Source organism: Rattus norvegicus, chromosome 7, assembly GCF_036323735.1.
Source record: "Rattus norvegicus strain BN/NHsdMcwi chromosome 7, GRCr8, whole genome shotgun sequence".
Lineage (NCBI taxonomy): Eukaryota > Metazoa > Chordata > Mammalia > Rodentia > Muridae > Rattus > Rattus norvegicus.
Genome location: NC_086025.1, coordinates 76,221,938 through 76,239,630, shown reverse-complemented (window position 1 = coordinate 76,239,630; position 17,693 = coordinate 76,221,938). Strand labels below are relative to the sequence as shown.

General features: G+C 35.0%; 1 protein-coding gene across 2 annotated transcripts in view; it reads left to right on the top strand.

Annotated features, from left to right (window-relative positions):
* Eif3e (eukaryotic translation initiation factor 3 subunit E) overlaps nt 1-15,064 on the top strand; it is a 32,780-nt gene extending 17,716 nt beyond the window's left edge. Inside the window, exons 8-13 of one of the 2 annotated variants that reach the window (NM_001011990.1) lie at nt 2,092-2,218; nt 2,888-2,989; nt 4,477-4,586; nt 13,254-13,356; nt 13,910-14,044; nt 14,891-15,064. In NM_001011990.1, coding sequence (NP_001011990.1) covers nt 2,092-2,218; nt 2,888-2,989; nt 4,477-4,586; nt 13,254-13,356; nt 13,910-14,044; nt 14,891-14,929 — 616 coding nt within the window. In that variant the 3' untranslated portion in view covers nt 14,930-15,064. Of the gene's footprint in view, nt 1-2,091; nt 2,219-2,887; nt 2,990-4,476; nt 4,587-13,253; nt 13,357-13,909 lie in introns of both variants that reach the window. The other variant, XM_063263243.1, reaches the window with a different exon arrangement.
* Nucleotides 15,065-17,693: the final 2,629 nt, after the last annotated feature.

Here is a 17,693-nt window from a genome sequence, read left to right as displayed (position 1 = left end):
CATTGCAGTTCTAGAATATTGCAGCCCTCACTGCAAGCACAAAAGAAAGTCCCCGGCCTCTAAACTCATTCAGCCAAATTACATTGGAAGTGATACTGTAATGTAGTCACGTGCTAGGAAGCAATATCAAGACCATTTAACTGAATTATGTTAGCAATAAAGTGCTCCCGTATGACAGTGTTTAGTTAAGAGAGTCTGTGCAAAAAAAAAAAAAATGTATTTAAGAAACTAATTATCATAACTGGGGCTGCAGGTTAGTGGTAGAGCTTGCATTGCTTCTGTAAGGCCCTGAATTTGAGTCACAGCATTATAGAAAACCCAGAAATGACTAAATACTAAATATTTGAAAGTCTTACTGTAGGTCAGTGTTAACCAATAAACATTTAAGAAATGTATGGTGAAATGATGAAATTTTGAATTTTTTATTCACTAATTTTTTTTCACGGTGGTCTCATGGAACCTAACGTGAATTTGAGTAGTAAGAAGACTTGAATATTTGATTTTTCTGCACCCTACTCCCAAGTGCAAAAATAACTTGTCTGTGCTGTCATGCCTAGTTCCTTTGCAAACAGTTTTTATAAGTGCTTCTAAATTCAAACCAGTTAGTGTAAATAATGAAGAAATTTATTGTCTCATAACTTGTATTTTTGAAACAAACTTAAATAATATATATGTCAAATATTTTAGAAATTTGACTTCTCTTTATGTAAATACCTGCATAATCCCAATTTTAACAAAAGTTTTGTCAGTTTCTGGCATGTATTTTCAGAAACATGGTTTCTAAAGGGTATGACTCACTAGGAATATGAAAACATACAGTAAACAAAGTTTACAATAAGGAAAAAGAATACAAGTTTAGCGTCATGTATGATAAATTTGTAGATTTTGGATAAATGTTAAGCAAATTCCATAAATGCCTACTAAAATGAACTGTTTCAAACCTGATAAAAAGGCAGATTATCAAGTAAACTATTGTTTCACATGAATATTGTAATTTGCTGCTTAAAATAGGACTCAGTTTTTTTCAGAAGATATAGCTGTTAGCTGCTACATTTCAGTTCTCTGCCTTGAAGTTTTATTCTTTTATACCTTAGTCGGGGCATTTAAGCAAGAAGGCGGAACTAAGTAGTGTTAAGTACTAATTCTGAAGTCTTAGCAGCAATCTATAATATAGTGATGTGTGTGCTTGAGTGTGTGTGTGTGTGTGTGTGAGAGAGAGAGAGAGAGAGAGAGAGAGAGAGAGAGAGAGAGAGAGAGACTGACAGACACATTTTAGTCAAGGAGAGCTTGGGAGTTTAAATATTAAAAGATGGCTGGGAATTCATCTTCTAAGAAGTATATAATTGGGGGAGCAATTTCTGAGTCAGCTTATTAATGGGAGCTGAGTTGGTGGTTTAGACCTTATCTGTACATGTATATATAGATGTGTGTGCGTGTATGTATGTATGTATCTTTGAGATACGGTTTTTACAGACAGATAGTTCTAAACTCAGTATAGTATCTGAGTTAGAGCCTTGTCCACTGTCAAAACAGTAACATGATCTGGTAAATAATTGCTAAGGCCCCATTGACTTTCATCTTTTATTTGACTTACTCCTATTTTCCATTACTGCCACTGCTACTGATTCAGTCTAGGCCATATAATACTGCAGTAATATCCTCTCTGTACTTGTACATCAGAAAATCACTAGGTTTGTTTAAGTGCCCAGTTTTCTGACTATGAGAAGTACTTTGCACTTACACTTTTTCATTCCTAAGTGTTTTCAAAGTCTTGGAATCAACTAGTAGTGCATCTAAAGACTTTCCTTCCAACATCTATTGAGCAATGATAAGTGACTTCCTAGACTCCTGGATGAGTTTTTCAGCTCACTCTTAATTGGTGATAGTGATATTCCTATTGAGTTTCTCATCATCGGATTCTGCTGATTTTACAGGTGGTTATTCTCTTGTAATACTTAAATATAATTCTTGAATGCTTGCAGTCTTAGACTAAATGGTGTTAGATGTTTTCTTTAGTTCACACTGAATGATAGACTTGAAAAATTGTGAGAATTTGGTGAATATTAAGTAATTGTTGTATTTTTACCTTAGGTACCTTAATGCAATTCAGACAATGTGTCCACATATTCTCCGCTATTTGACCACTGCCGTCATAACCAACAAAGATGTGCGGAAACGCCGGCAGGTGCTGAAAGACCTAGTGAAAGTTATTCAACAGGTAAAACTAAACTTCAAGTGGTAAGACAGTAGGTGTAATCTCTAGACACTGGGGTCTTAGGTGAAAATGTATAAGGTAAGAGGGAAGTCTACATGAAATTAGAAGAGAGGCAAGCCCTAAGTTTACTTTTGCAAATTCACAGGTATCTTTATGATAAATATGGGATAAGTGATTAGCTTGGTGGAGTTGCTTGTTGATGGTTCATGAAATTGTTGCCTGTTCCAGATGGTGACCTATTAAATAGACTAATGTAGTAATAGTTCTTAATGTCAGCAGAAGCCCCTGCTGTTCAATTTATATGGAGCTTCTGGGGGATGGGGGACAGAATACCAAAAAAGCCAAAGAAACCTGATATAATCTAAGAGTGCATTTATACAAAGAAGTGATTGTTATTGTAGGGAATATCTTCATAGCTGGAAAAGAACATCATTGTTTATTGACTAGAGGAGACTAGGTATTAGAATTGAAAATTTGTAAAATAATTCTAAGATGAGAGTTAGAAATTTTTAATTTGGACATGTGGCACACTTACTGTATTATTTGCGGTAAGAGTTAGAATGGGTAACTTGAGATGACATTGGATTATTAGTTGTGAATTGGGATATTTTATTGGCACTATGTGAAACAGTGTTGAACAAGATCTAACTGGATATTTGACTTAATTTGTAGGAGTCTTACACATATAAAGACCCAATTACAGAATTTGTTGAATGCCTATATGTTAACTTTGATTTTGATGGAGCTCAGAAAAAGCTAAGAGAATGTGAATCAGTAAGTATGAATTTTTACTAAGAAATTTACATTCTTAAATTTCGAATCTGATAAAGTATTGAAGTAATTGAATAAGAAAAAATAAACTAAATGGCATATTATTGATAGAATTTAGTCACCTAATTGACATTGTCTTCTTTTGGTTAGCAAAATTAAAACATTAACTGTCTGAATTAATCTGAGTCCCCTTAATTCTATGTTTTTCTAACCTGGTTCACATGTGCATGCATATCATAACTGTGATCCCTTTATTTATAGATGGAGTTATATTCCATGATCTTTGGTGTTTCAAAAGATTAAATTTAACATTTCCTATAAACTAGACAGTTTATTTCAGTTATGAATTTTATACCTAATTTTTTCTATTGTTTAGTTGAAAATAAAGTTCTTTCAGAGCAAATCTGGACCTTGATATGTAAACCAAACGGTCAGTGTGGATTTACAGAGATCCATCCACCTGCTCTGCTTCCCAAGTGCTGGCGATGAAGGCCTGCACCATCATGCTCTTTTGCTGTTTTTTGTGGTTTGTTTATATTTTAAAGAGGCTTCCCTTTTTTAGTGCATGTGGGCTCATATGTGGAAGTCAGAGGACAACTTTGTGGAGCCTCTTTTGTTGTTTTCCTATTGGTTCCAGATGTTTAATTCTGGTGTTAGGCTTGCATGCCTTGCACTTTACCCACTGAGCCATCTTTGGCCTCGCCATATCTATTTGTCTATTTATTCGCTCATATTCGCAACATATTTGGGATTAGGTGAGGTGAGTACACAGTTCGCTATTTAGGTTAAGGCGACCTTAGGCTCATAATCTTTGTACGTTAGTTTTCTGAGTGCTGGGGTTATAGGTGTGCAACTCCATCCTCAGATAGTTTTGTCTTTTAAAATCAAATTAGGGGAACAACAATTCTCAGTTTCTAAGGGAAAAAAATATAAATATGCATTGTGATAAGTTTGAATATTAGTCAAAATGGAAAACAAAAATCTTGCTTGATAGTTTGTCACTGTAACCATGTGAGCATTACACATTACTTGTACATTCCTGTTGAAATTAGCTTTTTTAATTATTACTCTCTTTGAAATAGGAGCTATTCATTGCAATATTTCCTAACCATCTTGTTGTAGAAAGTTCATTCTCTTAGTTCATTCTTTATTTTTAAGTAGCTAGAGCGTGTTGTATACAACAATATATATCAAGGAAGTTGCTCTGTTGCTCTGTTACCTCAAATCATCAAAAAAACAAGGAGACGTTTGGGCTACTTGGAGAGGTTTTTTTTTTTGTTTTGGGGGTTTTTTATTTGTTTGTTTGTTTGTTTTTCATCATTCTTTGTTTAAATTATTAAGGATTTGGACATGAGCAACATTCTAAAAAGTGCTATGCAGTGGGATTTTTTTTTAGATACTAAATGAAGCAATGAAGTAGACAAAGTGAGTCAAGTTTTTAAAAACAGTTGTGAGCATGATTAATTTTTAAATATATTTTCTGTATCTAGGTGCTTGTGAATGACTTCTTCCTGGTAGCATGTCTTGAGGACTTCATTGAGAATGCCCGTCTCTTCATATTTGAGACTTTCTGTCGTATCCACCAGTGTATCAGCATTAAGTAAGAGCACACAGAGTGCATATACATTTCCTACCTTTAATCTCTGGAAATTGCCAGTTATTATAATGTTCTATATAGTGAGATTTCAGTTAATTCCATATTTATTTCTCTTTTCTTTTTAAGAGAAAAGGTAATATGCTAATTATGAAAATTTTAACATGTTTGCATTTTGAGAAATGTTTAGTCTTTATTTGACTGGCAGAATATAGTTTTCTGAAAGTGACAAGTTGAAGACTTTTCAGCTTACTTTCAGTTACCTTGTTGTTCATTATGAAGGGATAGGTAAGATGGTTTTAAACAGTGGGTCAAATGACTTAGCCCTTAGCAAATTGAAAATGTTGTTGAAAGACCGCTACATTTGGTAATAATTTCTGTTAATTTAGTTTATTAAATTACATATTTAAATTATCATATAGTAAGATTCTGTGACATCCTAAAATGTTGAAACATGGAAAGCTTGTGGTGAATTTTAGTTGAAAGTTTCTCTGTTGTGCGAGAAAATAATTAGGAAGATTGTGAAATGTGCATGAGCTATTAGAAACTAATTTCGTGTATTAGGGTTTCAAAAATTATTAGTGTCTTTTGGCCACAGATGAAGTCAAATATAAAACATAAAAACTTGGTACTTTTAATCTTTGCCTCAGAGGAATTGTATGTAGACCAAATTCTGTTTCTTAATGCCATTTGGTTTTGGTAGTCGATCCATCCATTCTTGCCTAATTTTAGTGAATTGTCCTTGAAGTGGTTGTCAGAGTTAGAAGTGTAATGTGATCGCTGGGCTTTTCTTATGGGAATTAGGACTTTGTTGTAGTTTGCAGGCATTCTTTTTAAAATTGATTCTCTTCCTATTCTTTATATGCAATTGATTGTGTGATTTTAAAAAAGGCGGGCACATGGTATATGAGATTAGTGGACAGTGGTACCTGGTCTTGATTGTTCTTTGGGTTTAATTCTTTTCAGTCAGAGAGGAATGTTGAGTATTTTGGTTTTCTTTTTGTGGTTTTCTCCATTTCCTCATAGTCTATGGTCACTTGTGTGTTTGGGGTTATGTGTTCTGTTTGACCAGAACTTTTTTATTTGCTCCTGTGTTTGAAAACAAATTTAATCTTTGTAAATAATAATAATGTATTCTTTTTTTTTATAATAATGTATTCTGAACTTGTTAAGTCACAAGGCTTCTTTTTATTTGACTTCTAAGGTACCATGGGTAAGGAGTTGTGCTGGTTCTAGCTCTTTACCTTTATAAACTGGTACTTGTTCATTATTGTGTTTCTTCAAGTTGAGCTTTCTGTGTCAGTAAAGTAGACTAACTATCATGTCTACTCTTGTAAACCATGTAGTTGGTAAAGGTGAAGGTTGATGGTAAAGGTATTAACCTGTGTTTGCTTGGCTTGCTTTTGGTACTAACCAGGATCCACACTAGGGCCGCCTCATAATTAATTAATGCTAGGCAGGCACCTAACCACTGACCTATGTACAAAGCTGTCCAGTCTGTATGTTTACTTTTTCTTGGATCTCTTCAGTTTTCTGCTAGTCTGTTTCTAAAGCATCTTAAACTAAATTTCTAGAGGGGTTCCAATTATCTATCTATCTGGATAGGTAATTTTCCTTTTGAAAATAGTAAATGAGATCAAGCACATTCAGGCTGCTGTGGGGGCTATAAGTGTTTTTAGATTAACTTGAGCTTCAAGGACTCATAGGAAAAACTTCTATTAATCACATACTGCACATCTATAGAAAAATTTATTTTAGTCGTCTCAGTAGAATAAGTCTAGGAAAATGTAGAACTTTCTGTGGTGGTGGACATGCTCTGTATCTTCATTGTGTATCCTGGGGCACTGGGAACATGACTTGCATTTCAAGTTCTAGAACTACAGCTTTCAAATGGTGCATGTGTGTGCTGACCTGCGTGTGAATGGTTTGGCAACTACCACATGCAGTCTTACTTAATGTAAAGTTTTGTATGCGTGCAAGTAGATTAAATTGGGCCTTTCTCCAGCTGTTATCTTACATTTTTTCTCTGACACTGGAGACTTGTAGAAATATTGACTCCATGAACTCTTGTTACTTAGCTGGAAAGCTTAAGGTTTGGTGTCATCGTGGATTACCAGATTTAGGCTGATAATCCTCTCATACCTTGTAGTGTTCCTCATGAGGAATTGTTTTGTTGGGAACAGTTTACATTTTTAGACATAATCTTTGTATAAATTGATTATTTAGCTGAAGAGTAAACATGAAATCTTTGTCAGCTGGTAACTATATCACAAAAATTCTAGTTTTCTTTGACACACACTTTGTGATGTGTAACAGCTGCTATGCTGTACCTCGAGGGTTGGTTATTCCAAAGCATGGCCAAAATTGAAAAAAAAAAATCACACCCCATCACTTAATTTTTTTATCCATGTAAGTTATAACTCTTTAGAGTAATGAAGTGATAGACCAGTAACATTCTATCTTTAGTATATTGAATATAGAAAGCTTTTTCATGTGTTAAGCTGTTTTACTGGATTAGAATGATAGCAACTGAAAGTAATATGATATATTTATAGTAAGATTTTGCAAATGCAGCAGATCTCTTAATTCAGACTCCAATGATTTATAATCCATTTAAATGAACAATAGAAGTAACCTTTATCTTTAGACAGTACACAGGGAGAAAAGTACTTATTCTCTGATCTAGTTTTCAAGCCCTGCTGTATATTGAATTAATCACGAGAAGTTACATATCAGTTTAAATAGAACTGATTTTTTTTCTCTGGCTTCACCCAAACCTTTTGAATCAAAACAGAACCAGCAATATAGCTTTTCAAAGAAGTATTGCCAGTGTTAGCCAGACACTGAGGATCAAGTAGTGACTGTCCTCAAAGGAATTAAAGTGTGGAAGAAGCAGATACTAAGTGGACAAGTACATTCAGATTTAAAAGTTATTCCTGATGTCTTAGTTTTACTTTTCTTTTGCTGTGAAGAGACACCGTGGTCGAGACAGTTTATAAAAAAGCATTTGCTTGCATACAGTTTCAGAGAATGAGTACATGACCATCCTGGTGGGAACCATGGGAGTAGGCGGACAGGCATAGTGCTTAAGCAGTAGCTAAGAGCTTCCCTCTTACCACAGGTGTGAGGCAGGGCAAGCTAAACTGGGCCTGCTGCTTTGCCATTTGAAACCTCAAAGCTCACCCCAGTGACAGGCCACACCTCCTAATCCTTCCTGAAGAGTCAACAGACTAGGAACCTAACTTTCAAGTATAAACTGTGGGGCCATTCTCATTTCAACTACCTCATAGATATTTTGAAGAACAATACGTAGTGACAGGAAAAATTACATGAATATATATTGTGTGTTAAAAAGCCCAAAGAAGTAATTCGGATGGAAGTTTTGCTCAATCCTAAATCCTTTGCACCTGAAACTAGACTTTCTGTAAATGTTTAGTGTGCCACATTATCTTGTTCTGTTCTCTACTCCATGCTGGCCTGTTTTGACTTCTAATTTTAGTATATGCTCATATTCTAATTTCTTTCTCTTTTTTTTCTCTTGTGGGTTGGGAAGGTGTATGCATCTCTGGCCTCTTTTTCCTTGAAAAGGACACATTTCAGTTGCTGAATGCAGTAGTTTTATAAGGCTCATTGCTTATTAAACAACGTTATACTTGTGATTTAAAACATACTATTAATACACTGTCTGATATAAATTATGTAATATCTGCCAGAAAAGATAGTATTGTGGGATCTAATTTAGTATATAGCTCACTAGGTTATTAGATAAATGTGTCTGACATTTAAAAGGTGTTGTAAAATAATTCTTGGACTAGTTTTCAACAGGAGATAAAACAAAGAATAGAAGCAACATTTTGAATGCATATGATAAACATGTTGTATTATGCACTAATATGATTTCTCTGGGGGATTTGGTATTTCCAACTATTCTTGTGTTTCTAGCATTACAAGTCAGTCTGCTTCGTTGATTAAGTGAAGTTAGACCATAACATTTTCCTTCAAGTTATTACCACATAAGGATTTATGTTTAAAATCACATTTGTTGCGAATAAAAAAATATAGTTGATAGTAGTTTTAGAGGCCACTATTATCTCATTTCTGTGTTAGTTTTAATATAAGGTTGTACGTTTCAGCTGTTACATTCAGCATTTTGTGTTTCTGAGCTTGCTATGTTTGCCTGCCCTCACAGTTAACAACAGCTTCTACTTAGATCCCTTAAGTTAGCTCTTAAAGCATACTCTTACAGATACACAGGCCTTCTCTTTCGATATATTGGCTGCAGTCTTCAGTGAAAACCAGACCACATGTTCCTGTATCGTAACCCTTGGTAACATTTGAAATAAATTGTTCTTGTCAACTAAAATTTGGAAAAGCGAGTTATGAGATAGTTATTAATATCACATGTGAAATCCTGGACTCCAAATCTGCACTAAGATGGATAGATAGTGAGTGACTGGGGGGCTCAGTGAAGAGAGAGAGACCATCCTCAAGACCTGGTATTGATGACTTGATAGATAATCAATGTGGAATCAATAAAGTACTATTTAAGCCCCTAGATCAAGCTTTATATCTAAGGCTTGTAAGTGGGGCCACCAGTATTGATCAATTCAGAGAAATGGAAAAAGGATCTGGTTTTGTGCTGGAAGCATGAAAAATCTGATTTAAAGCAACTGGATTGAGGGTAGAGCGTTTGTCTTTGTTTAGCGTTCTTGTTACATTTTCATGTTTGTAGAACAGGTGAACTAGTCAACTTAAACATGTATGAAATAATTTCAGAGAAAATATTAAGGTCATTTTGAGATGCTTCCAACACAGTTAAGATTTTTAATAATATATGAATCTATAATCTGTTTCTGTTTAGAGTAGAACTAGCTTGGATCTTTTTTCCTCAGACATTCTGTGCTTTGATTCATTTTACAGCATTTTCTAGGGTGGCCTAAGTCACTTTTATCTTTTAAGCTTTCATTAGTATGTTTGTTTTGTTCCTTTGATTTTGGTTTTTGAATCTTTAGTATTTTGTATGAATTTATTAGTATAGATATTCTTTTAAAATATTTTTACATTTATTATTCTCCTCAAGAGTGAATGAGATAGAGCAGCGTGTGTACATGTAAGGTGAAAGGGACTTTGTGAATCAGAACTTCCCTTCCACTGTTTGGGTTCATGGATTGAACTCTGGTTGTTAGGTTTGACAGTAAGGACTTTTATACAGGCATTTTTACATTCTTTAATTTTGTTCTTACAGTAAAACAAGGTGCCATCAAATAATGTGCTAATGCTCTTAGAACTTTTTTTGGTTCTTTTTTTTTTTTTTTTTTTTCAGAGCTGGGTACTGAACCCAGGGCCTTGCTCTACCACTGAGCTAAATCCCCAACCCCATGCTCTTAGAACTTATTTCAGGTTTATTTTGACTCCATTAAGTAAAGAATCAAGAAACGGTGGAGACAGTGTGACTGTTAAAGCTCAGTCCACAGATGTGTATGCAACTCTGTTGTGCATAATGCTAAGTCACTATAGCCATGTTAGAATGTGCATTTCAAGAGGAGGATGTTGATTCTAGTTAGAGTTAACTGTGTAGAGTGTAATTTTCTTTTAAAATCTGAAATCGGGTGTTTCCTTATGTCAACTCTAGGCTAGCATTGTTAACCCTGTTGGATTTCTCAGGTGATAATAGTGATGGAGGAGGTGGTAGTGGCCATGGTGATGGTGGTGGTTGATTATATATGGGGATTATGTGAAACCCACTCCCTAAATCTTTGCGCTCTTGAGAGTTACTCTTTGCTATAAGCATCAAAGCCAGTTCATGTTTCATTGGAATAGTGATAGTGAAGGAAGAGAGTTGATTTGCTATGGCTGTTGTTATATGGTAATCATGAAGGAGGATAGTGGGAAGCTAAAAAACTTCTATTGTAGCCAAAATGGAGGAAGCCATACCTGGATAGTTAAGTTTGAATGCTTTTGCTTTTTGTATTTGTATTTGTGTGTGTGTGTGTGTGTGTGTGTGTGTGTGTGTGTGTGTGTGTGTGAGAGAGAGAGAGAGAGAGAGAGAGAGAGAGAGAGAGAGAGAGAAAGACCTACGAAATAAGCTGATCATAGGATTTTAGGGTGGAACAGGTATGTAAAATAGATTAAGGGCTCAAGATAGATTATTTGGATAACTGGAAAACATTAATGGAGCCTGAATCAGTTCCTGGCTTGAATAGGAAGAAATCAGACAATTAAGTATTGGTTGCCTCCTTTGTGATATATATGACACTCTTCTGCATGCATAGGAAATAAGCCATCTGAAAAAGGTAGATATTATTTGGTTTGCTGTGTACATAAACTGTGTCCTTGGAGGCATGTAGTCAGCAAAACTAAGTGACTAAGAGTAGGTTAGTTATAAAAACATCATCATTGGAAGACTTTTAAGGGTCTTTTTCTATTTGAGAACCATGTAAGAGACAGGTCAGTAAGTGAGAAAGAGGGCACATGGAGGGACAGCCTGTGCAAAGACCCTAGAGATGGGAGTGTTTGAAGAACATTTAGTATGGCAGCTGACAAAAGGGCCTTTCATGATGAGAAGAGCTTGGTAAGGGACTTTTGGTGAGAAGCTATCTATGGTTTAAAAAGAAACTGAAGGACTTAATAACCTTGGCTTTAAACTTTTATTTACATAGCTTATAAACAGTTTGCCTTACAATTTAAATTTTTAATGGTGCCAACTACATAATTGTCTGAAAATTGGGATCTCTGCTTTTAAGTAGCATACTATGGCCAGATATAGTGACACATGTTTGTAATCTCAGCACTTGGGGTGGGATAGACAGAGGAAGAAGGCTCACTCCAAGTTTGAAGCCAGCTAGAGCTAAACAGCAAAATTCAGCCTTCAAAAATATTAAGTAAATAAGTATATACTTACTGATATAGATATAGAGAAGATTGACTGCCAACCAATCCAATTTTAATAAATATTGTTTCAGTTATGCTGAAAAGATAGTATTCTTTTTTTAAACTTACTCCTTGAGTAACAGCTTCTTCACATATTTGTTTACTTAGTACAAAGGAGGTGAATTTACATTTCAGGAAACATAGTAGTAGAAAATAGAGGGATTAACTGTGAAGTTACAGGAAAGATTATTTGCAGGATTTTCCCATTTTTGAAAACCGTGCCTTTTAACTGGGGCGTGGGGGATGTCTCTGGCATAGGCCTCTAATCCCAAAGGTAGGGTGGAATGTTGCACATTCAGGCCCTCCTTGAACTAAAGAATAAGCAATGGCAATTGAATTATTTCAGAAAGTACCAAACAGGTTAGGAATATAGCACTCACTGTCTTAGAGTTACTGCTGTGAACAGATACCATGACCTAATAAGGACAACATTTAGTTGGGGCTGGCTTATAACTTCAGAGGTTCAGTCCATTATCATCAAGGCAGGAGCATGGCAGCATCCAGGCAGGGATGATGCAGGAGGAACCGAGAGTTCTACATCTTCATCTGAAGGCTGCTAGAAGACTCGTTTTCAGGCAGCTAGCATGAGGGTCTTAAAGTACACCTCCACAGTGACACATACTTCCTCCAACAAGGCCACACTACTCCAACAATGCCATCCTCCTAATGGTACCATTCCCTAAGCCAAGAATATTCAAACCTCCATATTCACAAATGTAGACAGTACTTACCAAATTTATGCAAGGCCCATTTTTCAATCCTGTTGTGGACTGTTTTATTGATAGACTTGAGAGTTTTTACATTTTCCACAAATTTTTCTCTTTAAACAACGAAATAGGGGTATGGTAGAGAGTATGTTATTTCCCAAAAGTTATCTTTGATTAATTGAATTGGTTACATTTGGGTGAAAGCCTTATCACTATATAGTCACTTGTATAGCTGCTAAATGACTTAAGTACATTTAAAGATGGGCATGCTGTTATATCCAGAATTTCTGTCTACTGTATTCCAAGGAGCTGTTTTGTTGAGTGTGGTATGTTGGCTAACATAGCTGACTTCCAATCTTGTTGAAAATATTCAAAATCTCTAAACCAAATCAGTGATAAAATGATAATGAACGGTGAAGATAAAGGGCATTTAATAATAGTGTGCACACACCACTGCATTCAAGTGTCGTGTGTTCTTATTGTCATGTGCATATGTACTCTTTGTCAGTTGGCTGATGGACAAGTAGCTGCTCAAGTACAAGCCCTTTACCACCTGATTGTACGTGGGGAAAATAAAGGATGCAGATGCAGTGTCAAAGGGCATTTTAGCATGTCTCCATGGTGTCAGCTGGTTTGTCTCTGCATCCCTTTCACTAGCGTTGTCGGTTTCGTGCATAACTGCTAGCAGTCCCTCCAGAGCTCTATTACAGTCATAAATAGCAGCCTTAAGCATTAACTCTTCATAGTGGGTGTATTTAGTGTCATAAAACTACTTCCTTTGATAGCCACTGTGGAACACTCAAGATCATGTTTTCAAAACCACAAGTTTTGTAAGTGCAGAATACAGTATTTTTTATCAAAGATGTTTATACTCTAGCTGGTATTATGAAGGTAATATAAGATAGGCATAAACAGGGATGGTATATATGGTTAAGGGTCATGTATGTAAGAGTACATGATCCAGAAGTATTTGAAGTCTGTGCAAAGTATGAGTCACACTGTGTGCAAAAGCCTAAGCTTTTATGTCTCTCATTAGTATGCTAGCAGATAAACTGAATATGACTCCAGAAGAAGCTGAAAGATGGATTGTGAATTTGATTAGAAATGCGAGGTTGGATGCCAAGATTGATTCTAAACTAGTAAGTATTATATTAGGTATGGTACATGCTGTTTAATAGTTGCTGACTACTTTTATAATTCAGGAGAATGTTTAATTAGAAATTTTATTCTATAAACCTTGTGTTTTGATACAGGATCCCACTGTACTAGAATATTCTGGCCAGTTGCCTCCTACACTGGGTTTATGGGCATGGACACCACATTACTTGCCTATGAATCTTTATTAGGTTGAGCCTACTGGTGCAGGCCTGTTATCTCCCTACTTCAGGTTCTAAGGCAGGAGGATTGAATGTTCAAGGGCATCCTGGGGAAATTAACAAAATACTGTCTCAAACTGGAAAAGTAAAGCCAAGACGTGACTGTAGCTTGTTCTGTGTCAGGCCCCATTCCTGATATTCTATTCCCCACCAAAAAATAGATGGGTGACGGTTGTTTGAATATGAGTGAATAAATGTTATCATATCAATACAGTGTATAGGTGGGAAACAGTTATGTGGGATTGTGTTGTACTCAATAATTGACTGACAGACTTCACTCACTGACGTTACGAATAATTTCTCCCTTTTATTTCAGGGTCATGTGGTAATGGGCAACAATGCAGTCTCACCCTACCAGCAAGTGATTGAAAAGACTAAAAGTCTTTCTTTTAGAAGCCAAATGTTGGCCATGAATATCGAAAAGAAACTTAATCAGAACAGTAGATCAGAGGTAAGAAGTAGACATTGTCTGTTCTGTCTGGGATTTAGCAATAATGTAACTACTATTATTACATGAACTTTGGGAACATCATTATTAGCATTACTTTTATATTTCTGTTTATGTTTACAGTGTTCAAAAATTACTAAATTGAAACTAAGTTTGTTTTAGATATACTCAGTAGCAAAGAAAATAAAGTATATTCTTATTTATAGCTGGGTTTCTTTTTACTTTTGTGACTTTATTAACTCACTTGCTCAGGCTCTCGACACATTTTGATTCTGATAGATAACTTTATATGTGCTTGAAATGTGTGTTTTCTTTCTAAGTCTAAAGAATTAGTCATATAAAAAGTACTTTTTTCTTGCTGAGCATACATCAATTTTAATTTTATCTTTTATCTGTTGTTTATAAGTGTCCAACACTATGCCCTTCCTTTTTAGTAGATGTTCCTCATCTTTGATGTTGGAAAAAACTTGAACCTTGTAACCTCAAAGTTCCATGTTTTCTTTAATTCTCCTTAGACACTAACTACATAGAACTGAGAGTAGAAAGGAGTTGGTAACTGGAGTACCGAAGGACTCCATTGAATTAAGGTTTGAAAAATAGGTTAAATTAAATGGAATTTCAATTATATTTTTCCAAGTCTAGTAGAGCTGAGCCTTGAAAGTATCATGTGAGTGTGCCTTTTTTTCTATATATTCAGAATAAATTTATTATCTTTCCCATGTTTATTGATTATTGTTATGGTTTATCACTCTCCAAAAGCTATCAATGATAAGATGCTTGTACCACTTCCTTTTCTGTTAGTGTTTTCAGATTTCATCTCATCTTGATTTCTTTCTGCATGTGTTTTAGGCTCCCAACTGGGCAACCCAAGATTCTGGCTTCTATTAAAGGATTATAAAGAAGAAAAAGGAATCAGTGGAAGACACAGTAACCATTATGTATAAAAGACGACATACATTTTTAGAAGCAATTAACATGTTTGCTAAAAATTTTGGAAATTTGAATAAAATTGGCTATGATTCATTTTTTTTATCTTGCTTGAATTTTCTTGTGTGCAAGTGTTTTTTATTAACTTTATTTTAAAACAATTATATATCCCCAGGAAGTTGCTAAAGTGGTACAGAGAAGTCCATATGTAAACCCTATTTCCTCGGTACTGTAGAACATTACAAGCCAGGGCTTTGATTGTGGCACAGCATATATAAATGATTCTTATTAATATGTGTGGATTGTGTAACTCGTGGGTTGAGATACAGAACTATCATTAGCTCACCTTCTGTCAGGTGTGCATATAATGTAATCTCAGTAGTTCTAACTCCTGGCAGCCCCTCATCTCTGAGAATTTTATCAGAAATGGAATTTGAGTTAGCCTATCATGTTGACAGGCTTTATATCTGCAGTTGTATAGAATAAAAACATTAAGACAAAAAATAGATCTGTATTGAATTTAACATAATAATGAACAAAACGTCATATAGGTGAGTAGTATATTCCTTTTATTACAAAATAGGATTCCTTTTGTTTGTTTACCACATTGCATCATAATTTGGGTTGTTTCCAGTCTGGTACTATTACAAGTAAAGCATTTTAAATTTTTTATTAGTCTTTCTAGTTACAGAAACTATACACTCCCAAAACGTTTCACACACACAAGTTTTAACAGAAGCCTATGTTGTCTTAGAAATGGATTAGCATGTTTGTCTGTTGAGCTGCCATAGCATTGGTACTGTTTCTTTCTCCTCCCATGCTAATGGTATAAAAAGGAAAGTCTTTTTTTTTTTTTTCTTGTTTTACCATTTGTCAGACCACTGTTAAAGTCAGTTGGTGAGATTCTAACATAATTACATTGTATATCCCACTTTAAAAGCATAGAGAACCAGCAGCAGCAGGATGTACAAACTTTCTCTAAAAATGCTGTATAATAACTTTTTAGGCCCTTGGAGTCCTTATGTTCTGTTAGAACTGTTCAATTGTCATATAGAACAAAAGCATTTGCTTGATTAAATGATGGCTTATTATAATACAATTGTAATACAATTTTATTTTTAAAAATAGCCGAGTGTTAGGCCTGAAGTTTTTGGCTCTTACCTTGATATTGGTATTCCTACATAGGAGTGCAGATATGCTGAAGTTAGGCTAAGCCAAATGCTGAGTGTTTTATTGTCCAGTATGAAAGTACTGAATGTTGTCCTAAGAAAGTAAAGGAATATTTGAACAACAAAATTAGCAGTTTATGGAGAACGTTCCAGAAAGTGATCTTTTGTCAGAAGTTCTTATCAGCAACAAAACCGTGGTTCATTATAAAGTAGAATAGCATACACTACTTAGATGTCAAGTTTGATCAGTAGCTTCCCAGGATACATTGATAGCAAATACTTTTTTCCAATTACTCAGTCTAGCAAATAAAGAGCTTATAAGATGTGTCCTAAGTGGATTAGCAAAAGGTCAGGGAAGATACAGTTACTATGAAATATCTTTCTTTGCTGGGCTCAAAACCCTCAGGGAAAGAAAGCTAATATTTGAACACCTTAGGCAAGCCCAGAAATGTGGAAATGCCTGCAGCAGTTATATATTCGTGACAAAGCATGGTCGGTCCAGTGTATGTTAAGATGTAGAGCAGAGAATAACTATCAGTTCTGTCAGGTTGTGTCCTATATCAGTGGTTCTTAACCTGTAGGTTGTCACCTCTTTGGGGACAGAAGGACCTTTCACAAGGGTTATACATCAGATAATTATCTACATTAAAATTCACAACAGTAGCAAAATTAGTTATAAAGTAGCGGGTCACCATAATATGAGGAATTGCATTAAAGGGTCACAGCATTAGGAAGACTGAGAACCACTCCCACATTCTTTCCATTTCTGTTTGCTGAAGGTTAACCTCTTGTGGTTTATTAGGACCCTGGTCAGGGAAAGATGTTTCACGTGAGCACAAAGGATTCTATGTTCAGTTCCACCAGTGGGATTTCTGGCTACTAGTGTACATTCTGTTTTCCTTGAAACATGCCATTATTAATATCACTTGGAAAACATATAATTAATGGTCATTTTCGCACATTAAGAGCATTTGTTTGTTATTAAATATATATTTTTGGCATGCAAGGATATAACTTTGTATAAAAGTTTCTTGGCTGTGAATATAATCTTAAACCTAAACAAAAAGTAAAGTCTTCCGGTAAGAGACCAAGTAAAAATAAATTTTAGTCTTCATGTCTGTACCCTGCACTTTATTCTGCATTCTATGCATTTGCAACTTTTTTGCAGACAAATCAAGGATCCACATAGGCATAACCTGGTTTTGTATTTACATTGTTTTCTACTTAAAAACAAATGAGTCTGTGCTATTTAAAAAATATTAAGTATATAAATGTATATATAATGTGTATCGGTATGTGTGTGGATACATACACATACAGGTCATCTGTTCAGAGAAGCCAACATCTATCTAATCACCACTTTCAGCTGTTTTACTTAAGGTGTAAAAGTCTTGTTACCTAAAGAGTTACTTTTTCTTCACCCCTGAACAGTAAGCACTGACTGCCATGAGACTTACATAAATAAGTGATTTGTTTATATCTATAATTGTATCTTGATTATTTCAGTAATAAAGTTTGGTTTTCAGTGCTTCCAGTCTTAAGTTGAAATTACATTT